Below are 24,477 nucleotides of genomic sequence, written 5' to 3'. Positions count from 1 at the left end.
GGATTGATTGGGTGTATCTGGGCTATTGTGTCTTCAAAGACCGTGGGCTGACATATAAAGCTTCCTGGATATTTTGCAGATATGGCGATGGTATTTTGGGGGTCTTGTCTCCTCTGGACTATTGCTAGGAGAGTGTATATTCTATGTAAATACATTTTAGTTTCCCTTGCATAAAAAGTAGATCGTTCATCAGGCTCATGGTAACCACCATCCAGAGCAAGACATCTCTGGTCCACAGACAGTTACAGCGCAACGTGACTGCAAGCCCAAAACACCAGTCCTCGCCCATTCCCAATCTAGCCCGGTTGAATACACAGCTTCTTCCATCCGTAATCATACATTGTCACCGCCAATATTGCCCTATGCTACTCAAACATATCAAGACATCCACCTCCGCTCATCAAATCAGCCGGCCTCGTCTTTACAGACTTGACTGGGGCGCCGGTCCACCAGTAGCCAATGAGTTCATCGCAATTGTGTCAATGCCGTTGTTCTTCCTTTCGGCCGAGGCACGGCTGAGATATGCTTTGCTGGTGACGTTCCAGAGCGAGATGTACTTCTCCATGCACGAGGACAGGCAGCTTGACTCTCCGGGGGTCATGGTCGAGCCGGGCGAGGGCACGCAGTGGTCGAAGCAGTGTTCGTTGACTTTCTGTTAGAGAAGTTAGTTACCAAGCCTGTAAAGCTCCTGAGTTAGCCCTAGAGTTGAGGGGTACGTACGCCGATAAGTTGCCGGGCATTGGCCATGGCAGCTTCGGCTTGGAGCTGCTTGACGATGGCGGTTTTGATCTCTTGCTGTTCCGGGGAGGAGGTGGCGGGGGCCGCGCTGGAGGAGGAACCGAAGAGAGCCATTTTGATTATATGTTATTCGTCCGAGAAGGCAGATAGATTATTTATCGGGAGAAATGTAATGTCAAGCTTGTTGCTGGAGGAATGATGCCGACAGGATCTTCGATGGTTAACTCCGGCGAAAAGTGTGGCTGGTGCTCCTCCGCCGCTCCGCTCGGCGCCTGTAATGATGCACAGCCACAGATACAGCCACAGCATAGGCCAAGTGGACACCTAAGTCCTCAGGCTGTGGATGATGTGTGGTTGAACCTCGAAGCTTGGTCTCTGATCTGTCCAGTTCTCTACCCCATTCTTCCCGACTGCCCTTGTTCTTTTCCTTGTGCGATTCTTTTCTCGACGACACAGTATTTCCCTCCTTTGGTCTTTGCTTTCACTGTCGACTAACCCCCGATTTCCTCCGCCGAAGCTCCCGTATCTCGGTTTACTCCGCTGTTGATCCCTTGTGTGGAGGGAGGTATACACCAGCTTCAGCCTACAAGCCTGTGAATGTCCTGGTGACATTGAGTCTTTGCGACTTGACTCACGCCACTTTGTTCTCTGCGATTCCCTAGTCTATCGTTATATTTCAATCTTTCGTCTACGATCTTTTGCGTTATTCGCGACTGTCTTATGAAAACAATGCTGCTGCAGCGGCTTTCAACGCTATTGTGCCTAGCTGGCCTTACGGCCGTGCCGGCGGTCAATGCGTATGAAGGCGATGAGAGCGTCAAGAGTATTCCTGTATGTATGCTTTCATTAGGATATATTTCAACTAGCTAATTGTTACATGCAGCTACGAACTCACAGTCTCTCTCCCGTACGTTTATCTGCCTAGCAGCGCAATCCCACCCCGTGGGACTACCTCGGCCCCTGCTAACTTTGGCACAGCCATACTTGGATTCAGACTTCCAAAGCCGCTGGTTCGATTTTGGTGGTGATACAGTGATTCGCGCCGACAAGTACGTACCCCCGCCATCCACGTATGCTGTCATTGAAGGACCTCGAGCTAAGGGCAGTCCAGATACATCCGCCTCACCTCGGATCGACCATCGCAGCAAGGATGGATTTTCTCCCGAGTCCCTCTAACCGCGACAAACTGGGAGGTCAGTACAACTGGCACTGAGAGAGTTGACAGGCACTGAATTCGGTACAACAGATTGAGTTCGAATTCCAGATCCATGGAGAGGGGAACCTGCACGGCGATGGTTTCGCCATGTGGCTCACCAAGCAGCGCGCGACACAAGGCCCTGTCTTTGGCTCAACAGATAACTTTGAGGGTCTTGGTATCTTCTTCGACACATACAAGAACAACCGCCCCGGCACCTCTTTCCCTTACGTCATGGCTATGATGGGTGATGGAAAGACCAGCTACGACCAAGCTCACGACGGCAAGGCCAACGAACTGGCCGGTTGCTCAGTACGTCCGCTGCAAACCATACATTAGGTGTCAGCCCCCAAAACTAACAAATGTCTAGGCCCGTGGTCTCCGCACCACCTCCGTTCCCACAAAGGCCCGCCTGACCTACTTCCAGGACAAATCCCTAACCCTAGACCTCCAATACAAGTCCGAAGGCACTTGGACAAACTGCTTCACCGTGACCGCCCCCGAAACCAACATCGCCATCCCCTCTGTCGCATACCTCGGCTTCTCCGCCGAAACCGGCGAGCTGAGCGACAATCACGACATCATCTCCGTCAAGGCGCAGAACCTCTACAACGTCGCGGGAGGTGGAAAGACGGCTCCACCCCGCCAGGCTGAGAGGCCCCGCCCTAAGCCCCGCAAGGAGTCTGGAGGCTGGTCGTGGTTCTTCATCAAGGTGTTCATTTTCATTGTCGTCGTTGTGGGTGGATATGCTGGGTGGGTCGCGTATAGGTCGAGGACTCGCTATTCACGATTTTAAGTGGTGGGGCCTCACAATTGAAGGCGAATTTGATGGGTGGTGATCTGGATTTCAGTTTCACATATGAACGGGAAAATAACAAAAACACTTCCGACCAGTTGTCTTCGCTCTGCTCTATATTTATGCTTCCATCTCTATATCCTTGCTTTGCATAGCCATGATGTACGCGTAACTTCGGTTTCTATCAACGAGTCAAAAGTGCCATGTATATGAATAAGAAGATCCATTCAGACCGGGTATCATAAAAAGGGTATCTGTCTCGAACCCAACGCCAGCGCCAATAATGCAAATATTATCTCTTCGCCTCGTTCCAGAGAGTATCGACGATTTGGAAGACCTCGGTAACACTCCGCATAACAGTCTCGTCATTGCCCAATGATCCATATCGATGCTGAATCTTGTCCGGGTGCCACCGAACTCGTTCCGCTTTGAGCGTAGTCACGAAGAGGTCCTCTGGCGCAGCCTCACTACTCCCAGTACGACGATCAGACGTCCACGCAGTCACCGGAGCGCGTCTCATGAACTCCTCCACATTCTCCTTAGAGATATCCCTCCGCCTACCACTCTGCACAGGCCAAAACAACAACTCCCGCAGCCACTTTCCGCCTTTACTCCTATCCTCACCATTGCTCTCCCCACCCTCCTTCCCACCTCGAACCGCATTCTCAACCCTCTCCCAAGACTCAACATACTCCCTCCAGACCCCCTTCCAAACCTCCTTCATCTTCTTTCTCTCCCTCCCTCTCCTCAACGCCCCCTCCATCGCATCCTCAAATGCCCTCCTCTCCCTCGCACTCTCAGCCTCTCTTTCAGCCTTAACTTTGGCCCTCTTTTCCGCCCTCATCCGCTCCGCCTCCTCAAGCATCCCTTCGCGCGTACGCTTCCACATCTCGCCCCGCACATAGGACGCATACGCCTCTTCATCCATTTGCTCTAGCGGTCCTCGAGAGTCACCCCCGGAAGGCGGAGCCGGGATTGGCTGGCCGTAAACAGATTCCCAAAAGGCGGCCCCTTCATCATCGCCTAGTGCGTCGAAGAGAGATTCTCGGAATGCTGTGTTGGGGCTTAGAGGGGCGTTGCCGGGGCCGGGGCCGGGGCCCGGCGCTGAAGAGGGGGATGGAGTGCGATGTTTGCGGCGTTTGGAGCGGCGGTGATGGCTGCTGCTGCGGTGGCCATGGTGACGGTCTCTATCTTTGTGAGATCTATGATAGTCGTGGCGGGAGGAGCGAGAGGAGGAGTGTTTGGTTTTGAAGCGGAATTTGCCTTTTCTTTTCTCTGTGCGCGTTGTGTAGGGATCCGGACTCTGTGAATTTGAAGTCGGGTCGGGGTTAGGCTGTGTAGATGTGGGATCTGATTGCGCGGGTTGAGGTGGGCTGTCTTCAGGATCCATTGTCGATATAGGAAGTTAGATTGTAGGAGACGAGCTCTCGTGAGGCTTGAGTAAGGACATTGTTGGCTTTGTTGAAAGATATTGCTAGGTTAAGAAAGACGAGGTGGGAACTTGGAAAGAACTTCGAGGTGCCTTGTAATATAGCGGCAACTTTGATACCGAGCTAGTAAGATTTGTCTGAAGGACCATGTTCACTCTCACTCACAAAACTCGGAGAACCAGGCAGATTTAGGTTATAAAGTAAGGGCATAAAGTGTCATATATTTGCAGCTTTGCTCAAAAAAAGAATCTAGCCTCGGAATTTGGCAATCTCGAGCTTTGTGAAGACCTAACTCTCGGCGTATGACATCACTGATCATCAGATAAGATAAGTGAAATAAATTACACCGAAAGAACAGCCTGTGACGCTGGCACACTCTTCGCCCAACTTTCGCCTCAGCAAGCCCCATCGCATCTCGCATTCAATCTCCTTCATCTAAATCACCCACTTATACAAAACAAAGTATACAACCATGGTCCTAGTCGCCTACTCAGACTCAGAAGCCTCGAACTCCGAGCCCGAAGACCAGCCCCCTGCCACCACATCGACAGCTCAAAAAACAACAACCTCGAAACCACCAACGCAATCCGCAAAACCCACCACCATCGTCGACCGCACGAACCCCCGCAAAATCCGCGTCGCCTTACCAGATACAAAACCCGAGAACGCAGATGCGGATGCCCACACGGACGCAGACGGTCCGGCCCGGAAAAAGCCTAGGATAGGAGGCGGGAAAGGCGGCGCATTCGCCGGCTTTAACTCGTTCCTCCCGGCGCCGAAACGGACGAATGCCGCTTTAGAGCAGGAGAAGAAGGCTGCTGGTGGTGCGGCAGGTCAGCGGAAGGTGTTTAGTTTGAAGACGGGTGCTGCGCCTGGGTTTGATCGCGGGGCGGATGAGGAGATGAGGAAGGAGATGGCGTTTGCGGAGTTGGGTGGTGGTAGTTCTGGTGGGAATGGAGATGGAGAGGGAGATGATGAGTCTACAATCCCGAAGGCGGGGAGTTTACGTGGGGAGGATGGTGCTGATTCGCCGAAGGTGGAGAAGAAGACGGAGGAGGTGGTGCTCAAGGGGAACCCGATGATGTTCAAGCCGTTATCCGTGGCTAGGTCCGGACAGAAGAAGAAGAAGACGATGGCTACGATTATACCGCCGCCTGTTGCGAAGGAGGTTAAAGAAGGCATTGGAGGTGTAGGAGGCGCTCAATCGGTATCGCAGCCTCCGGGTCAAGCACAGAACCCTGTTGCGCCCCCTCCCTCTGCTCCGAAACCGAAGGTTAGCCTTTTCTCGCTTTCATCAGAGGAAGCGACAGTTCCAGAGGTGCCAGGTGCCGCACCGGGATCAACATATGAACCATTGATATACACGGCAAATGAAGACGCACCGGCAGCAGGGCCCACGCCAGAAGCAGAGTCTATTCCCTCCACGTCACAAACAGCAGCGCCCTCAGCGCAAACATTAGATCACATCGCCGACGATCTGAACCTTTCCCGTTCTCAGCGCCGCCAGTTATTCGGTCGGAATGCAGACGCCTCCAAGTCGCGGATTCTTCACTTCAACACAGATGCGGAGTACGCTGCGAACCAGGAGATGGCGCACAAGGATTTGGCTGCGACTCAGCACAATCCGGTTCGCGCTATTGCTCCTGGCAAGCACACGCTGCAACAGTTGGTCAATGCGGCGAGCTCACAGAAGGAAGCGTTGGAGGAGAGCTTTGCGTCTGGAAAGAGGAACAAGAAGGAGGCTGGTGCTAGATATGGGTGGTAATTTCAATTTATCGTTTATCTATATCCTTGAGTGGCAAATTGAGCATACATACGGTTTTGGGTTCAGGAGCTACTAAACTTAGATAAACAAGAATTGAATAAACTGAACGTATTCTATGAGATCTATATCATACAATCACATAACTATTTACAAACAACCAATAATGCTTTTCAAAACCCCCCAAACGCCAATATGCAAGCCCTACTATACTGGGCACAGATGCAATCTAAGAAGACACATCCACAACCTCCGCAAACCACTGCTTCAGCGCGGTAGCCAAAACAGCAGGCAGTTCGCGCACATCACGAACAACAAGATAATAAGGGAATGGGAAACCCTCGAGATACCTCTTCATCTTCAACTTCATCTCACCGGTTCCGCTCTCCGTATCCGGCTCGAAGCTTGCCTGCGTAAGGTCGAGGATCGAGTTGCCCTTGAGCGCATCGACAATAATGAAGACGATCATGATGCGTTCTTCTTGCGCTTGACGGACAAGACGCCGGATGGTCTCGTGGTCTTCGCAGATACCATCGGATATGATGAGTTCAAGTTGCCACAGGTCAGCGCCGCCGCCGGCGGGGGATTGCTTGAAGCGCGCCTCGCGGAAGAGGGCGATCGAGTCGGCGATTAGCTTGCGCACGTTTGTGCCTGTTTGCTGGTAGCTGAAGTGCTGGAAGACCTGGACACCGGCCTCGGAAGAGAAGGGCTTGCCGAATTCGTGGGCAACGCGGACGTGATCTTCGTCGCCGAAGCCGAGGACACAGAGATCGCCGACTTCGAGCATACTGAGGGATTTTGCGACGAGGGCGAGAGTTTCGAAGGCCAGCTGGCCACTCCCGCTCTCGAGCATGGACTTGCTGTCGTCGACGGCAAGCATGATCTGGTAGTTTCGCTTTGAGGGAACGGAGCGGCGCATCCAGATCTTGTCGCGCTTGTACTGCGAGGCGATGTAGGGGATGATCCGTTTGATGTTGAGGCGCTTCCCGGTTCGGAAGTCGCCGCGGAGCTTTGTTGCGAGGGTTGGCGCGAGGATTAGGCGGAGTTGCTCTGTTAAGGACAGGGAAAGGGCGTTGGTGGCGGACTCGTAGTTTGACCAGAGACGCTGAGCTTCGTCTCGGGGTGTCAGAGGGGGCAGGGTGGAGGAAAGGTGGATGGCAGCGAGATGCGAATCGACTTCGTTTAGCTCTTCGGTTTCCGAAAGCTGAGCTTGAGCCTCGTTTGAAAGCTCCTGAGCGCTCGAGGTTCCTGGGATGAATGCTCCGGCGGTTTGGTTGTCTGTAGGCGCACGTTCGTGTTCTAGTTGCATTGCATCCTCGAGTTCATTGGCAGGAAGATCTTGAGGTTCATCTGACGCGTCAGGGAGCATCTCTTGGTCAGTAGGTTTGACGTCCGATTCAACCCCCTTGTTCTGATCGAGAGCTTTGGCTTGTTCTTCGCTGGCTTGTCCAAGTGCTTGGGTATCAGCGACGTCGTCTTGGTCCGCCAGATGCTCGAAATCCGCATCGCCCATTTCGGTATCCTTGGGCAAGGGTTCGTCCGTTTCTCCTTCCTCTTGCTTTGATGCGTTCATGATCTCCTTCTGCCTGCGATGCCACTGCTCGAGGACATCGCCTAGCTTCTTGAAGGCTTGTAGTTGAGGATCCTCTTGGTTGACATCATCGGCGCCTCCGGCATCCCTATGTCTCTCGTTCTCTTCGCCTTCCTTGGCAGCACCCGTTTGCTGATTCGGCTCGACGGACGGATCGGTAGAGCCATCTTGTTGCTGTGCGGTGCCAGAAGCACCCTTCTCCTGGTTTTGGTCCTGTTCAGCGCCGAGCCCGCCATTGACGGCTTCGCTAGGGGCGACTTCTTCTCCTGCTGCCTCATTCTCATCCTTCTGAGTCAAGAAGTCTTCTGGCTGTTCTTCAGGCTCTTCGCCTGGCTCCTGCGTCTCCTCCTCTCTCTCGCCTTCGTTGGTTTTCTCTTCTTCGGGCCCTTCCTCCATTTGATCGCCTTCTTGCTCTTCGCCTGCCTGATCTGCAGGATCCTCCTCTTCGGCATTGTTTTCCTGCATTTCGTTCATCTGTTCATCATCTGGAGCAGGCGCATCTGGAAGATCATCCAGGCCGTCGTCACTTCCAAAGTCTTCATCATCCATGCCTTTTTCATCGCCATCAAGCTGCATCTCCTCGGGGAGATCCAAAGTTTCTTGTTCCTGAGCTTGAGGATCCGTGACATCCATATCTTCGCGTCCAACAGCCTCGCCTTCATCATCAGGTGCCTCTTCTTCGTTGCCCTCTTCTTCCTCCTCCTCCTCTTCGCCTTCCCCTTCCTTCTCACCTTCCTCGCCCTTTTCAGCTTCCTTTTGTTCAGGCGCAGCTGCTTGCTGATCCGATTCGGAAACTCCTTTGCCTTCTTCATTCTCCGTCTCCTTCTGCTGTTCATCGTGGCCACCATCCCACATCTTCTCATCAACGGCTGATGCATCTAGGTCGACGCTGCCTACCTCCTCATCCATATCACCTTCTTCCTCCTCCTCCCCGTCTTCATCCTTCTCTTCCTCTTCTGCATCTTCATTCTCGCCAGTCTCTCCTTGCAAGTCTTCCTGGTCCATATCGACAGCGTCTTTAGACTTGTCCATGTCATCTCCCGCACCTTCCTTCTGCTCCTGTTGCGCGAGCTCGGACAAGTCCTCGTCATCTCCCACATCCTTGCTTATATCTTCAGCTCCTTCGCCCTCGCCAAGGCCTGTTCCACTTTCCAACTTGCCAGTCTGGCCTTCGTCAGTCGACTCTTCGTGCGGGCTGCAGAAGCCCTCGGATGAAACCTGGATAAATGACTTGGCCAAAACGTATGACATCTTGCAAGTCTCTCGGTGTACTCGCAGGAAACGGCCCACGATGTCTTGGCTGATATCGTAATACTTATTCATGATGGGCAACAAGCTCGTCAACAACGCAACTGCGAAGGGAAGGCCATTATCGGTATTCTGAACCGCACTCAGTGTTTGTAGGATGGCTTCAAGCGCCTTGGTTATATCGTTGAGATGCGTTGACTTTATAGCTCTCGTGAAGAATTCATCGCTTCGGGCAAGAGAGCCGGTCGAGGTAATCAATGCCGGGACTTCTTTCAGTTTTTGCAGGCTGACTAGGATCTTGTCAGCAGCGGCAGTAAGACTCGAGTCAAAGTCTTCAATTGCCAATGCGTTTGAATCCGTTCCCGATCCAGCGGCTTCGGCCTTCACATTCGCCCAAGGAAGTATTTGATCCAGAATGAAAGTGAGATCAGGGCGTTCTTGTCTCCATCTCGAAATATCAGATTTGAATTGAGCGATGGAGGAGGCTGCGTCGTCCAGAGTGTGTTGATGTAGCTTCGCTGTAACTCCTTCAGGTAGTTCAGGAAGGTGCTTGATAGCTTGTCGAAGACGATCGAACGTAGCTTTCCAGGCTTGCAATCCCTTGGATATATCCAGTGAAGCGATCTCGGAGAATTTAGAGTGCAGTCCCACAACTGTTGAGGCCAGTCCGAGAGTTGGAGCGAGCCATGCAACTGCTGTTGCCAGCTGCTGTTTTCCACTCACGAACTGTGAGTCAGACTTGACAATAGAAGACGCCCCAGATCGCCAGAGATTTGAAACCTTGTCAAGAGTGGCACGAAGTGACCCCAAGTCTGCCAGCGCTGGAGCAACGGCCGTTCTCTGCTTCCTGATCATGTACAAAAGATGTTCCATAGATCCTAGACTCCTTGACACTTCCACGTTACTGAGTTCCTCGGAGTATGAACGTGACGCTTGTCGGGCACGGGGCAGCAGGTCTAGAAGCCTGTGGAAATACACATCGCAATTTCCAACCAATTGAGATACCGCAGAATGAGCTTGAAGAGAGGGGCTGGTAGCGAGAACCTGAGCAACGGTGGCTTGTGATTCGATCAAAAATGTGCCAGCATTACGCTTAACACCAATCTCGAGGAGATGGCGCAGAGTATCCGCATAGAAGCGACGCTTCTGGCCCTTGAGGTGCTGAACGTCCGTCTTGTTATCTTCGGTCAAGACCTTAGGAGTCTGGATCCTGAATTCGTTGATACTTTCGATGAAATACTGGACAAATCCGCTCATATCTTCGCCGACATCGAACTCGGTCGAGATTGACGTATAAATGTGCATCATACTTTTGACTGTTCCTTCCTGATTCGTGAATCTCGGAGGTCGACTTGACCAAACGGTGCCTCTTTGCTCGCATAGGGCCAGAGCCTCTGGTATACTTGAGGGGGATGTAGCCAAGTCGGGGATCGTAGGAACGGCTACATCATCTTTGTCGGGCATATCTTGGCTCAGGATCTGCTCAGCGGGCTGCGACAGGACTGCACGATACTTGCGGACCAGTTTGAACAATTTCACGTGGGAACGGCGGGCGCTTTCTCTCAAAGCAACAATGTTGGTATCCTTCCAGCTGGCAAGCTGAATCTGTTCTTTGATATCCCGTTCAAGGGCAGTTCTCTTGTCGACAAGCAATTTATGGACCGCAGGCTCGAATTGGGCGTAGTGCTGAAGGAAATTGTCAAGCGCAGACACTAATTGCTTGAGCTGCGAGTAGTCCTGAACGAAGAGCTGGAGGAAGGACCGGAAGTTCTTGATCAGCCGCAGGCGCTCGCTATACTGTCCCAATGTGGTTGAATGGGTAAATTGTTCTAGAGTCGCGACCACCCCCCGAACGTGCTCGCTAAGATCTTCTTGGCCGGACTCTGCAATCTGGATCGGAGCCCTAATCAAGGCCTCAAAGGCAATGAACCACCATGAACTAACGTCCTGGTCGCACTTCTCTTTCTCCAGGTCTAGAAGCTTAGCCCATGTTGACAGTTCCAATCGACGCCAAGAGATGATCATGCTCGTGATCTCGTCGTAGTACGTCGCCGCGGAATACTCTCGACTGGCAACCAGTTGCCATTCGTGCACAAGAGAATGAAGCTTTTCGACCTTTGTCAGGAACTTTGCGACGGGCTCAGTGTGTTTGAACTGATAAATCTCCTTGCAGTACGAGATCACATCGGCAGGTACTGCATGGTCCGGCCAGGCCTTTTGAATTTGAACGAATCGAGCCTGGGTCGAGCGCGTCAGAGAAAGCAGCTTCTTCGCCTCCGCCAAATTCTGATCCGTGTAGAAATTGTAATTTTTCGAACAAGTCGTGGTTCGCTTGCCAATGTCATCTTCCAGCAGTAAGAAAATGGCAGAAAGTTGCTCTTTGGGGTGTATATGTGCCGAAGACGCGCCGTCTTTAGACCAAATCGAGCCTAGTAATGTAGCAGACTGCTTAACGTAGTCTGACAGCACCCGTGCGCTGTCTGCAGATTCGAATAGCTTGGAGTGAAGTTCAGCCAGTCGGACGGAGATGTCCTTGGGGTCGATTGCGTTCGGTAACATGGTATCTTCATCAACACTGTCTTCAAACGTGGGGAAGAGCTGGTTCAATTCGCTTGCGTCGACTTCTTCTTCGTCTTCCCATGAGCCCTTGAAATGATACATTTCATTCTTGCGCGCGTGCTCCTCTTGATCTTCTTTCAATCGTGTCTTCCACAGATAATTGAACTGTTCGGCAATGCGGAAGAAAGAATCCCGTCCAGCCCTGGTTTGCAAAACACCAGGCTCCACGGTTTCTGCCACCTCAAGAGATGATAGTTCGTGGAACGACATCTCCACTGCATGTCTGGACTTATGTCCAACGAAGTCACTCTCGGATGATGAAATCGGTGGCTTGTTACCTCCAAGGAAAGGCGTGCGCTGACAGATAGTCCGCAGGATAGCCATGTCACCCGAAGCAGCGTCAGAGGTGTGAACCAGCGAAAGACCAAGGTCAAGCATGTGGAGGAAACGAACTACTAGAATAGTGATATCGTCATAGGATCTGTAGTTCGTGCTCAAGCGTTTGCTTAACTGCTCAATATTATCACGCACAAGGTTCCTCATACGCTCGTTCTCGGCTGTCTTCGCAGTCGCCGTAATCAGCTTCTCCGGCTTCCTGAGCAGGACAGACTTGATAACACTTGCGAATTCACCATTGAGGAGGCCAATCTCCGACGTTTCCGGCCGTGTAACGGAAGATGGAGGAGGAGCTGCACCAAGGTTTCGCAGCTGCGCTTGTGCGATTTCCCGACGGATATTGGTAGACTGTCCGGAGAAAAGTCGCTCAAACCTTGAGATAGCATCGGCCTTCGAGGTGAGCTCAGCAACACGTTGATTGTGTCGTTCTCTCTGTACAACGAGGCTCAACGAAGGATCAAACGGCTTATCAGGAACGAAAAGCCAAAGAAGTATTACTGATAATTGCACCAGTGCACTAGCCGTATCCTGCACAGCGTCTTCACCCGTAGATCTGGTCAAAAGCGACGTGACGAGCTTAGGTAGTGTTTTGTTGGCAACGGCTCTGAAGTAGTGATCACTAGGCAAGTTCCGTGCTAGGCGAATGTTCAAGGAGAGCAAGCTGGCTGGTAGGTCTTGTTTCCCTGCCAAACGCAGGAGAGTAATCAGCTGCTCGAAGGACTGCGGATCGAAGAACTCTTTGTGGGCCTCTACCAGCTCCGCGGTCAGCTCCGAAAGCAAGCGTCTGAGAAGCTTGAGCTGATCCAATCCGATCTCCCGAGTTGTTAAAGCCAGAGCCTGGGAGAGAGTTTGTTTCTCAACCTCGACAGCGTCCATCTGTCCGAGGGTAGCACGATCAACCAATGCTAACTTCTGCAGTAGTGCCAGGGACACTGTCCCGCTGGCAGCAGTTCCAGAGTCTGGATTTCCTTGGTAACCAGAGAACAGTGACAGCCGATGAAGAATGGTTGGAACTTGACTTTGCAAATTCGACGCGTTCAGAGGTTGAGCTGGACGGCCGGCTAGTAAAGCTAGAACGGATCGAGTGTTGTTCGGAGCGACTGGGACTCCCCGGCTGTAAATGGCGATATCATGATATTGGCATAGCACTTCAAACTCGTTGGAGAAGTACGGGCTTTGAGCCAAATCAGATGCTCGTACTACACTTGCCAAGTCTACCACGGTCTGCTTGAGGCTCTGCTAGTTATTAGTACGAAGATATCTCAAACAGCGGCCAGTAATGTTATGTAATCAACCCAACCGTAAGAGGATTGACACTTACTTGCACAAGACTCCCTTCATCGGCACCCTCTAACAGAATAGATCTTTGAGCCTCAACCAAAGAGTTCCGTACTTGACTTAACTGGGACAGATTGAGGCTAGTCCGAGTCGCAACCTGCATGAATTCAGACGCAACCTTCTCGAGCTCCAACATTGAAGCCAATTGGCCTCTGCTTGAGGGTGTCACTGGCCTCCATGATTCCCAAAGCCTTTGCATACTAAGCCCCGTGGTCAGGGCCCAATTTTCGTGGAACCGTTGAAGCGCGTTGGAGAAGGCAGTGGCTAACGAAATAAAGCCATCACCTAGTTCTGCCAGTGATGTGCATATTCCCTTGCCAAGCTGAAGGTATATGAGAAATACCCCGTCGTCAAGCTCGGTCGACGCAGTGATTCTCAAGATATCTGCGCAAAAGTTGATGACGGCGCGCAAAGGAGGTATAGGATTGTGATGTTGAAGAGCATCATTATCCAAGCATTGGATGAAATCGTATACTGCCTGTCCAGCATCCGCCAAGAACCGACCAACTGGCTGTGTTGTATCCTTCATGAGAGACGGCATCCTCTTCGAGGCTAGAGATCGCTGTAAGCGGCTCATCTGGCTTGGTTTAAGCTGCTGTCCGGACTGTTCCGCGTGCAGTAATGCCTGTTTGAGGCGATGCAGATCAAGCTTAGACTCTTGGATATGAGCCAATGAAATAAGTGAATCAAACGGAATATCGTGTTCCAACACCAGGGCAAGCGGCTCGTTTACCAGAGGGTGGAGAGGCTGCAGATGACCTTGAATTGCAAAGGAGACGCCTCCAAGGTCAACTGCCTTCTTGATAGTACCAAAGGCTTGACATTGTTGGTTATCGTGGATGACAGAGATTTGGCGATCCAGAAGCCTCAAGAACTGGTCCGTCTCAAGACTACGCAAATAAGGCGAGACGAGATGCTGTGACCGCTGAAGATAAGCCAAATCTGCTATAGATAGGTGGTCCAGACGGATCTCGTAGGCACGCTCATCCACTTCACCAGCAGCGACAGACGGATCAGGACTCCAGATGGATCGAAGACGGTATAATGACGATTGGCTGGTATATGTGGGGGTGAAGGAGGGTCTCAGATCATCATCTTCGCGTGGTAAAATGCACATTTCAACACAGCGGTTACGCATAGCACGCGATAACTCCCCATGACGCGGATCCATGGTCAAGAAAAGTCTGAAATTTGGGTGAGGTGTGATGATTCTAGCATTTCCATCCTCGGTGCGTTGTTCATTGAGAATAAGGGCTCCGTTCGGCTCAGTCAAGGAGTTCAATCTGTCAAGAACTGAGGGGTTGCAAAGATTGGCGTTGTCAAGGACAACCCAGTCTCCCTTTTGAACAGCTTGTGTGAGTACACCCTCTGTCCACTCAAAGCCAACCTTGATATGCTCCTGTTGCGAATTACGCAATAGGGTCTGCGATCTCTCGAGGAACTGTTCCAGCACGAGGTTAGGATACATTTGGTGAAGTTTCTCGAGCAATGAGCATAACGATTCCAATGATGAGCCAGGTTTCTCCAAACGTTCGATGAGCTCAACAAGGGCCGAGGATTCAACTTTTGTGGTATCAGACGAATAGTTGAAGAGTATTTCTCGGCGCAAGAACAGCAACACGTCTTGCACGAGAGAGGATATTTCTCTGTTGTGGTCAAGTTGTTCAAATCCTCCCACAAGATCCATGGTATCGGTATCAGCGCTCAAAGCTAGCTCAATCAGATTTGCCCCGTTCATAGCAGCAAGTTTCCTTATCAAGGTTGTCTTGCCGGAGCCAGAAGCTCCTACCAGAATACTCGGCCATGACTGTTCAATGCAGAGCATAAGAGACTCAAGGACAGGAAGATCCCTAGGAAGTACTTCAAGATGCGGAATAGGCGTCTCTTGGAGCATCGAGTCCCTTCGCATAATTCCGAGCCCGACCTGCATATACTCCGGCGTCATGTTATGGTAGTAGCTCTTGGCAGTTGTCGAAACGCCATCGAAGACGCGCTCGTAGATGCGGCGAACTTGCTCTCGATCCTCCTCATTCCTGAATCGTTGGGATATGATGACATCGAGGAAGTTTTTGGTGTGTATTTGCAAGCTACCTCGGTCCGCGAGCTGAAGCCATCTCTGAATGTCACGCAGGTTTACCTCCCAAGGACCACCAAGAACACCTAGTCTCCTTTCCTGCACAATGGCAACATTCAGCCGAGAGATGAAATCCACGAGTTGCTCGGTTTGCTGTGTAGGACTTCCGGGGAAAAGTTTGGCACAGATACGTTTCAAGTCAGTGTCAGTGAAACTGTCGGCATAGACCACAGTAAACCGGTTGACAAAGGAGGCCGGAAGTCCCTTTCTCCCACCTCCCTGGTGATGAGGATTTTGCGCAGCAAAGAGAACAAAGTCAGGATGTCGCTTGAATGTCTGGTCGAGCTCAGCAACATAAACCATTTGACGATGATCCAAACAAGCATTGAGACCCTCAAGCACAGACTGGGAAGCCAGGTTCATTTCGTCCAACAGAACCCAATCGCCGCGCTGCATAACCTGGAGGAAAGGTGCATCGCGCCACGCGAACTGGCCAACATCACCGCCCTCAACAGGCACGTCGGATCCAAAGAGATCTGTGAGGTCTGTTTGTTCGGACAAATTGATTCGCGTCAAGGGCTTGCCAAGGGCTCGAGCGAGCGCAGTAACAAGTGTGGTTTTACCGACACCGGGACTACCTTCAAGAAGAATAGGCTTCGTTAACTGCAGCCCACGAGCAATTCGTACAGAGTTGGCAATCGTTGTCGGGGCATCCATAATGAATTGAGGGTCAGGCTGTGCATCGCCTTGGATGGAGAGGCGAAATGGCCCAACTCGCAAGGCTTGATCTTGAACATCGATAACAGATTTTTGCAGGTAGATGCTTGCAGCGTCAACGTTGAAAAGCTCCTGAAGCTTATCCAGACATAATCTACGGTTATCCTCAAGATTGTGCAGGGTAGTCGCAAGCATTGCCGCTGGGTTTGCTCCTAGCGTATCAATGAATACCATTGCAGCACCCTGAACAACCGCGAACAGAAGGTCAGAGTCCTGGCACTTATTGACGAAATCGACCCATCCCAACAAATCACGAAGCGATAGAGAGTTGGTAGAAGAACCCTGGAAAGTCCGCTTGAACCACTTCGCGAAACGGAGCATTGTACCAGAAATGTGCTCCGATTGCGTGGGAAGTTTCACTTGAAGAATCGGAAGAATGTCCTCGTCTTCCGACAACTGAGGAGCCCAAATCTCAGTCATTCGATTCCTAAGGGCGGCCGAAAGCTCGCGTTTGCCATAGTCGCCTCCAGGATTCATCGTAGAAAGGAACTGAAAACCGCTGTCCGCAACGACCATGGAATCGATCGGGCCCTTTTCTGCCAGAAGGATAGATCTGTGAGGCTCTAAAACGCTGTTCAATCGTTCAAGGACGGAGTCATCGGCAAGAGATATTTCATCCAAAAGGAAGAATTGGCCTGTCTTCATGGCGGTGATCAGACTACCGTCCGTCCATTCGAACAGTGCATTGAGCCGGGCAAGGTTCCTTTCGATAGTCCTGAGAAGCTCGGGACTGCACTCTCGTCGCTGCTCGGAACTGAGGGCCCCAAAGACTTGCTTGAGCTCTTCAAAGGACTTGGACTCGGCTCCCGTTTCACCAAGGAGCTGTCGTAAATCGCTGAGTAAAGTGTCTTCGATGGCGGCTCTGTTCCTGACCGGTCTTTGCGCACCGATAAGATCACCGGTCTCAAGGTTCACATGCGCATTGACGACATTTAATTGTTTCTGGTAAGCATCCGCAACGGCCTGGCAAAGCTGGGTCTTTCCACAGCCTGTTTCTCCTACAAGGAGGACAGGCTCGTTGTTCTCGAGCGCCGTTGAAACTAAGATGAAGAGTCTTCTCATTGCCCTCGTCCAGACAATGCCAGGGGTGAGTTGCCGTAGGTTAGGTGCACGCTTGTCCATCGCAGCAGTACCGTAGAGAACTTCTTCATCAATTGTGACTTTCATGACTTCCTCAATCACACTTTTCACTGCCGCTCTTTCCTGGGGGTTTCTGACTCGTTCTGCCAGAAGCATAAAACCGTTGATGGCCAACTGCTCTCGATCATCTGCTTGCCGAAGGGCCCAGCGGAAGAGGTCACGCAGAGTAGCAAAACTATTTTTCTGCTCAAACAATCTGTTTGCTTGACGTAACAGAGATAATTTTCGATAAACGGATACTATCCTGGTGCAGAAAGACGGGGCAATTTGTGACCTCTCTGTGAGAATGAACTCAAGTTCACTCTCTGGGATATCGTCAAAGTGCAGTTCAAGAAAGCGGTTGCGGAAAGCGCGAGACAGGACTTTACGACCTCCATAAAGGCCTGCAGGGTTCTGAGTTGCAAACAGCATGAAGTTCGGATGTGGGTGGACTGCCTCTTGTGTTTCTGGAATAAACAGTTCGCGGTTATCGTCGAGAAGGCGATTCAACGCTTCCAGTACGTCGGACGGCGCAAGGTTAAGTTCATCGAGAACAATCCAGTACCCATTTCTCAATGCCTCTACCAGGATACCTTCCTGGTAACGAAGCGTTCCGTCATCGTCAGACACGTATGATCCGAGGTACTCTTGAAGATCGGTATGCTCATGGTTATTGATACGGACGAATTTGTTTCCAGAAACCTTTGCGAGATATTCGATCAGGCTAGTTTTTCCTGCAGATGTTGGACCTTGCAGCAAGACTGGAAACCGGCGCGTGGAGCTCGCTCTCACGAGATTCTTGAGGTTCTTTTCGATGAAAGGTGTGATGATATAATGCGGCTGTTCCTCGGGTACCAGGTGACCCTTCCGCATCCAGTAGTGCTTGAATTGCACATATTCGTTGCCATCGTTTGGTGGCCGAGGGGTCTGTCCAAGCAAGGCTCTAATATTCTTCACGTTGCTGAAAATGTGCCTTTCGAGCAATGGCATCAGCAGCCTCTCAGAATCCAGACTCAAGACTGTGAGGAAGCTCATAGAGAAACCTTCAAAGATTGCCCGACGTAGCCCGTATACCTGCGCGTGCTCAGTGGTATATACAAGAGCACGAACAAGGGTACGTATGCTGAAGTGTGGGCGTTGCCCGGCGCCATCGGTCAGTTTGTTTTCGTTACTCAGCTTCTTCGTTTCGATATATAGCTGAGCAAGATCCGGTACAGCCCTGGAATCACCGAGAGTCAAATCTCCAAGATACTTCTTAATCAATGCCAAGAGATCATCTAGCTCATTGTCTGGCGACTGCACATATAACTCTGTAAACCTAGAACGAAGGCCTGGTGGAAGATCCTTCTTTCCAGCATCTGTTGCTGGGTTCATGGCTCCAAATATGCGGAAATCCGGGTGGCCGAAGACACGTTCAACATCGCCTGCTTCGGATAATAGGACAGACGGCGAGCCTTCACTGCCATGATGCAAAAGACTTGCGATGTTCTCGAGCGTGTCCGGTGAAGCCAAGTTGATCTCGTCAAGAAGCACCCATTCGCCATTCCGCAAAGCACGGACAATCTTTCCCTGAACAAATGCAAAGGCGAACTTGGCGTCACCCTGTGACACTTGCGCCTCAAAGTCGTTCAGTTGAGCTGCAAACCTTTCCCACCGTTGCCGGAGAAACTGATACTTGGGCGAGTCTAGTTTTCTTTTCTTTGTTGGCTGTTCTCCCTCAGCGGGCTGGGAGGAGCCATTACCGGACTTGAAAACACCATCGGCAAGCCGAACAGCTTCGTGCCAATGGTTGACTAAACGTACCCAGTTCCCGCTGGCAACATTTTTTGCAATAGAAGATAAGAACTTTTGGTTCTTCTTTGCGGAGAAGGTCAGTTCGAACAGGGAAGTAAACTCGTCGAACATTGGGATGGCCATCGTGCGAATATTGACGGGCTTGAAGCCGCCCAACAGGTCGGTACTCTCGCTTTGCTGCGACAAGTTGACCACGGTGAGTTTCTGCCGCATCAGGGTCGCAAGATGTTGAATTACAGTCGTTTTACCAATACCTGTCTCTCCAACCAGAAGAACAGGTTCGGCCATCTCGACTGACGCTGCAACTTGTTCCATCAGTTTGAGAGCGGCTCTCGTCGTTGCAAAGCGAGAAGAGGCGGCGGCCATCTTCGATATTGATCCACTTGGCACTTTAACCTTGTGACAAGTCTCTCTCCCAAGCATGAGGTTGCTACCTTGATCTGATAGCGTTGGCGTTCGTTCGTGCAATGAGAATCGAGCACGCTGGGGAGAGATCTGAAGCGCTTCCGCAACAACTAAAGCCAAAGAATCCGACAGTGTCGAGTCCGGTAGGTACTTAAGGAATATGTCCACGATGTCGAGGAAAATCTCGTCGTCAGTTCCCTCGGGGGTGGCTTCAAACCCTGTCTTGACACCGAGTCGCTGAAGTCTCTTGTGCATCCTACTGCAGAGTTTGATAAGATCGCGCAAACCGGGAGTTCGGCCCTGCGAGCTCTTGATGGCGAGGCTACCATGGAACGAGGAGCACAACCTTTCGTATACGTTCATCACGGTGGGTACTCGAGACTTGAGCAAAGGAAACTTCTGTGCAATCACTTGTTGAACCTCCTCCAGAGTGAGGGACTCAATCGGTACTCTGTTCCAGAGTCTGCTTCCGAGGACGGCCGTGCTAGGCGCCACCTCCTCCCCTGCGATATTGTAGGACGACTTCATTGTCGCGATGATCTTGAACCCTTCTGCGCACTTGATTCGCTCTCTTCTGCTCGCGATAGTGAGCTCACCTTTCTCAATGATGGGAAGAATGAGACCGATAACTTCAGAAGGGGCGCGATCTAGATCTTCAATCAAGATCCATCTACCCTCCCTGGCAGCTTTCGTCAAGACACCAGGTTGCCAAGCAAAGCTGCCAGTTGTTGAAGAGGTTGAATACATCCCGAGAAGACTCTTGGCGTCCGTTTGCTCGTTCAAGTGCAGCGTTACCATGGATTCCGCCTGGCCCATAGTGGCTGCTACATCATTGATCAGAGTTGTCTTCCCCGAATTCGGCAATCCGACGAGAAGAACTGGTGCAGGCGTAACCAATGCCGTCGCTATCCGTCGCAGATTTTTTACTGCCGTTGTTGTTTTCACAATCGAGGACGGCGTGAGCGAGGCGTCAACTTGCCGTGGGATCAACACACCACAGACTTCTGCAGTTCGAGGAGTGAGATAGTCCCGCAGGTGCTCCACCTGTGAAAGGCTGTCGGATTCTGGCCTCTCGATCCTTGCAGAATGGAGTTGCCTTTCCACAGAAATCCATCGGCGCTCTTCCCAAAGTCCCAGGCACCGGTAGTCAATGGAGATGCCTTCCCAATCTCCCTCTACCATATCATCGCTACAGTGTGTCCATAAAATTTTCTCCATAGACGCATCGGCGGCGCGCATATATATACAGAAGCATCGTACGGCTAGATATCGAATCACGCGGTCATCGTGTCGGAAAAGAACTTGTAATTGCGATGGTGTAATGGCGGGCGAAAAGGCTTCGAGGTCGAAGGAAAGAAGACGGAAAATCGCTAGGAGTAACGTGCGAGTCGTAGAATCATCTATCTGCGTATTAGTGAAGGCATTAGGCGCAGCCAACGCCGACAGTGGGCCAGCCCGAGACATGGCATATTGGCTTGCGAAAGAGCGTAAATGGGGTGCGAGCGGTAGAATTCGAGCAAATGCGGATATAACTTGGATTTGATCAACGCCAGACTCGGGAAGAATCCAACGTGCGGCCAGATCAACAAAGATCGGTTCGTATATGTAGAAAAACTTCTCTGTGTATCCTGATCTCAATGCGCCGACTGCAAGCGCATTCAGGTACTGAGTCCCGGGAGCCGTGCGAATGAGGGCCGCAATCTCATTCGGGAGTTGTTCGAGTAGTTGGGACTCGTTAAGAGTCCCCTCGTAGGCGGGACTGGCATCCATGCTGAGCCCAACCGCACAAGGAACTCTTATGTTGAGTGAGGAGAAAGGAAATGCGTATCGCCGTACTTTTCCTGGTATCTTTTTTTTTTCTGCCCATCTATGGCGGCCGATCCCCACACCAAGTGCTTCACCGCCTTTACCTAATCACGGAGACTTGCGACAGCTCCGACATCGAAGTAGATATCCGGACGATAAAAGCCTCAGGGACGACGGCCATGGTTATTCTGATATGCAACTTGACGTGTTTTTATGATCTGTCTTGTCGATGATGGATGCCGGGTCGGATTACGATGCCCCGTCACCCTCCACAGGGCCGTGGCGCAACAACCATCGATTCCCGCGCCACCGCAGCAGCACTCTTTCTCAATTACAACACAATGCAAATGATTCCCTGAGTGGAGGACTTCGTGAGCCGTAAGCCTCAGAGCCTGCGTGCACAATACATTGATCTGATAAGCTCGTCTGCAGTATATCCTTCAAACGCAAACAAAAACAACGCTCAGGGTTCAGTCTATCAAATATCTTCTTTAGCGAGTCTCCCGGGCAGTCGGGTTTCGGCCGTTCAACCTTTCGAAATGGACGTACAACGGATGAGGATGACTCTCGAACAAGGAACGACGCTTCGCGGGCGAACGGCAACTATAATGTGCAGAAAGAAGGCGGCCTTCTAGATTGGTATATTGAAGGCCCCGGCCGACGTGTTGGCTACGATGATTTTACCGCCATCGATTGGATATTCGAATATACGAAGGAGCGTCAACGAAAACGATTACTTTCTAGTGGTGGACAAGGAGTGCTGGGACATATCCGCAAATTTCTCGATGGTAGCCACGTTTGGTTGGTCCTTATCGCTACTGGGATATCGGTCGGAATCATCGCCGCGTCTATTGACATCGTAAGCAACTGGCTTGGGGATATAAAAGCCGGATATTGTAAAAATGGTCCCGGTGGAGGAAGATTCTACTTAAATCGGAGCTTCTGTTGCTGGGGCCATGAAGAAGGTTCATCCCTGCTTTTTTGTGTATATCTCTTGGCTGCCCTACTGACTCGTTCCTTCGCATTCAGACCCTTCCAATTGCTTAGACTGGACACCCTGGGGAAAGGCTGTTGGAAGTACTTCGTCCGGTGGAGCCTATGCCGTCGAGTATATCTTCTATATCCTTTACTCAGTAAGAGGTTTCCCTTGTTTTCTCCAGGTCACCGGTCTAATGAAAATGTATAGGTGTTCTTTGCCCTCTGCGCTTGTATACTGGTCAGAAACTATGCGCTCTATGCACGACATAGCGGAATACCCGAAATCAAGACAGTTTTGGGCGGTTTTATCATTAAGCATTTCATGGGGCCTTGGACACTCGCGATCAAGTCGCTTGGTTTGGTAGGTCGGGTCAACCCCACACACTGTTCGGGGACTAATAACTCGCAGTGCTTGTCTGTCGCATCTGGTATGTGGCTTGGTAAAGAAGGTCCGCTTGTCCATGTGGCATGTTGTTGTGCCAGTGTTATAATGAAGCCTTTCGAGAGCCTGAACGGTAACGAAGGTCTGTACACTTCACTCGCGTGCGGGTACCCTCTTTGACACATCTTTCTAGCAAGGAAACGAGAAGTACTCTCCGCGGCCGCTGCGGCGGGTATTTCCGTGGCATTTGGCGCGCCCATCGGAGGTGTTCTTTTCAGCTTGGAGGTATGAAACCTCGTACGAGCTTCCCTGGAGTCTAGCTAATTTGCTCTACAGCAACTATCATACTATTTTCCGGATAAGGCCATGTGGCAGAGCTTTGTGTGCGCCATGGTGGCGGCTGTCACTCTCCAAGCCCTAAATCCGTTCCGTACGGGTAACATCGTCCTTTACGAGGTTAAATACACAAGAGGTTGGCATCGTTTTGAGATGATCCCGTTCATCATTCTTGGGATAGTGGGCGGTCTTTATGGCGCCTTCTTCATCCGCTTGAACATGAGAGTCGCAAAATGGCGGCGGACTCGGAGCTTCTCCTATCCATTCATCGAAGTCATCGTTGTAGCCCTCCTCAGCGCTGTCATAAACTTTCCGAATATCTTCATGAGGGCGCAGATCTCAGAACTTGTGCATTCTTTGTTTGCTGAGTGCAGTACTGGAACTCCGGACCCATTCGGCCTCTGCAAGACCGGGGCAGCGTCAGCCGGTACGGTCGCTCTCCTACTAGTTGCTGCTGTTCTTGGTTTCTTTCTCGCATCTATGACGTTCGGACTCGATATCCCTGCTGGTATCATCCTGCCATCCTTTGCGATTGGCGCCCTATACGGACGTGCTTTGGGTACCGCTTTCAAAATATGGCAAGATGCATTCCCGGACTTCTTTCTATTCGGCAATTGCGAGCCGGATATCCCTTGCGTGACTCCGGGACTCTACGCCATTGTCGGCGCGGCTTCCGCTCTTGGAGGCGCTACAAGGATGACCGTGTCCATAGTTGTTATCATGTTCGAGCTTACAGGTGCTCTGACCTATGTCATTCCTATAATGATTGCAGTGATGTTATCCAAATGGTGCGGAGATATCTTTGGAAAGCGTGGCATCTACGAGTCGTGGATTCATCTGAACGAGTATCCATTCCTCGACCATCGCGACGACACTGCTCCTCCTGATGTCCCTGCCCATAACGTTATGACCAAGGTCGATGATATCACAGTCATCACAGCCGTCGGCCATACAGTTGGTTCGCTTCGCAACCTTCTCAAGACCACCTCATACCGTGGATTTCCCGTCGTCACTGAGACTTCACACCCTGTCCTTCTTGGCTACATCTCCCGCAATGAACTTTCTTATGCATTGAGGCCCCCGGCTGCTCCGTCCATCCGAGAACTCTCCAGCACAACCCAGGCCTTTTTCGCTCATCAGCCATTCGCAGACCCTTTGGATACTCTAGACCTCCGGCCGTGGATGGATCAGACACCTATTACTCTCAACAGCGGTACGACCTTCTTAATAGTGCTACGGATGTTCCAGCGGCTTGGGCTCCGATACGTTCTCTTCGTCAACAAGGGTGTTCTTCAGGGACTTCTGACCAAGAAAGACGTCTGGTCGGTAGTCAATGATCCTGCTTCCCGTCGGGGTGAATGGACAAGTGATGGGCCGCTAGGGGAAGGCAACACGGCTGAAGCAGTCGGACTTCTTGAGGGCGACAACGCGACCAACCTTGCCACCCCGCTCACCCCACTTGAGGAACGACGGCCGTCGCTATAACCCTTCAAGCCCCTTTTCTTGGATGTTACTCAATTCCTAGATTTTTGATGAGCTAATGGCAGGATTCTCGGGTTTGGATGTCACATAGATGAATGCATTTTTATGACCAAGAGCATCCTCTATCTTTACCTTAACTCCAGCTCCCAGATGATTCCTGCCCTGCTCCTGGTCAGAATCGTGATATCTAACAACATTCCAGAAGTTCTCTATAATCGAAACGCCAACCCGAATATATCTGAGCATCTGAGGCAACATGACCCCGAACCAC

At 51.4% G+C, this 24,477-nt stretch overlaps 6 protein-coding genes across 6 annotated transcripts; 3 read left to right on the top strand and 3 right to left on the bottom strand.

The window, feature by feature from the left end:
- Nucleotides 1-69: 69 nt before the first annotated feature.
- tim13 (protein translocase subunit TIM13) lies at nt 70-954 on the bottom strand. The gene is made up of 2 exons (XM_071040740.1): nt 721-954; nt 70-652 (listed from the first exon to the last, which is right to left on the bottom strand). The coding sequence occupies exons 1-2, from the start codon at nt 850-852 to the stop codon at nt 422-424; spliced, it is 363 nt and encodes a 120-aa protein (XP_070897244.1). The 5' UTR covers nt 853-954; the 3' UTR covers nt 70-421.
- Nucleotides 955-1,105: 151 nt separating this feature from the next.
- BJX68DRAFT_240793 (legume-like lectin family protein) lies at nt 1,106-2,964 on the top strand. Its single transcript, XM_071040739.1, has 6 exons — nt 1,106-1,569; nt 1,622-1,645; nt 1,717-1,787; nt 1,850-1,931; nt 1,985-2,245; nt 2,304-2,964. Exons 1-6 carry the CDS (start codon nt 1,459-1,461, stop codon nt 2,727-2,729), a joined length of 975 nt encoding a protein of 324 aa, XP_070897243.1. The 5' UTR covers nt 1,106-1,458; the 3' UTR covers nt 2,730-2,964.
- Nucleotides 2,295-4,346, bottom strand: BJX68DRAFT_124418 (uncharacterized protein). Its single transcript, XM_071036173.1, has one exon. It carries the CDS (start codon nt 4,117-4,119, stop codon nt 3,022-3,024), a length of 1,098 nt encoding a protein of 365 aa, XP_070897242.1. The 5' UTR covers nt 4,120-4,346; the 3' UTR covers nt 2,295-3,021.
- A 195-nt stretch (nt 4,347-4,541) lies between these two features.
- On the top strand, nt 4,542-6,035 carry BJX68DRAFT_240788 (PRCC domain-containing protein). Its single transcript, XM_071040738.1, has one exon. The coding sequence runs from the start codon at nt 4,632-4,634 to the stop codon at nt 5,922-5,924; it is 1,293 nt and encodes a 430-aa protein (XP_070897241.1). The 5' UTR covers nt 4,542-4,631; the 3' UTR covers nt 5,925-6,035.
- A 115-nt stretch (nt 6,036-6,150) lies between these two features.
- Nucleotides 6,151-20,992, bottom strand: BJX68DRAFT_268630 (AAA family ATPase midasin; the record flags this gene model as incomplete). Its single annotated transcript, XM_071046142.1, has 2 exons — nt 6,151-12,951; nt 13,037-20,992. 2 exons carry the CDS (start codon nt 20,990-20,992, stop codon nt 6,151-6,153), a joined length of 14,757 nt encoding a protein of 4,918 aa, XP_070897240.1.
- A 182-nt stretch (nt 20,993-21,174) lies between these two features.
- On the top strand, nt 21,175-24,227 carry BJX68DRAFT_124338 (chloride channel protein). Its single transcript, XM_071036172.1, has 7 exons — nt 21,175-21,406; nt 21,461-21,993; nt 22,058-22,161; nt 22,215-22,367; nt 22,416-22,530; nt 22,582-22,673; nt 22,725-24,227. Exons 1-7 carry the CDS (start codon nt 21,258-21,260, stop codon nt 24,207-24,209), a joined length of 2,631 nt encoding a protein of 876 aa, XP_070897239.1. The 5' UTR covers nt 21,175-21,257; the 3' UTR covers nt 24,210-24,227.
- The last annotated feature ends 250 nt before the right edge of the window (nt 24,228-24,477 follow it).

Source organism: Aspergillus pseudodeflectus, assembly GCF_044049435.1.
Source record: "Aspergillus pseudodeflectus strain CBS 756.74 chromosome Unknown BJX68scaffold_32, whole genome shotgun sequence".
Taxonomy (NCBI): domain Eukaryota; kingdom Fungi; phylum Ascomycota; class Eurotiomycetes; order Eurotiales; family Aspergillaceae; genus Aspergillus; species Aspergillus pseudodeflectus.
Note: the sequence above shows the minus strand (reverse complement) of the source record. Positions and strands in the feature narration are given on the sequence as shown.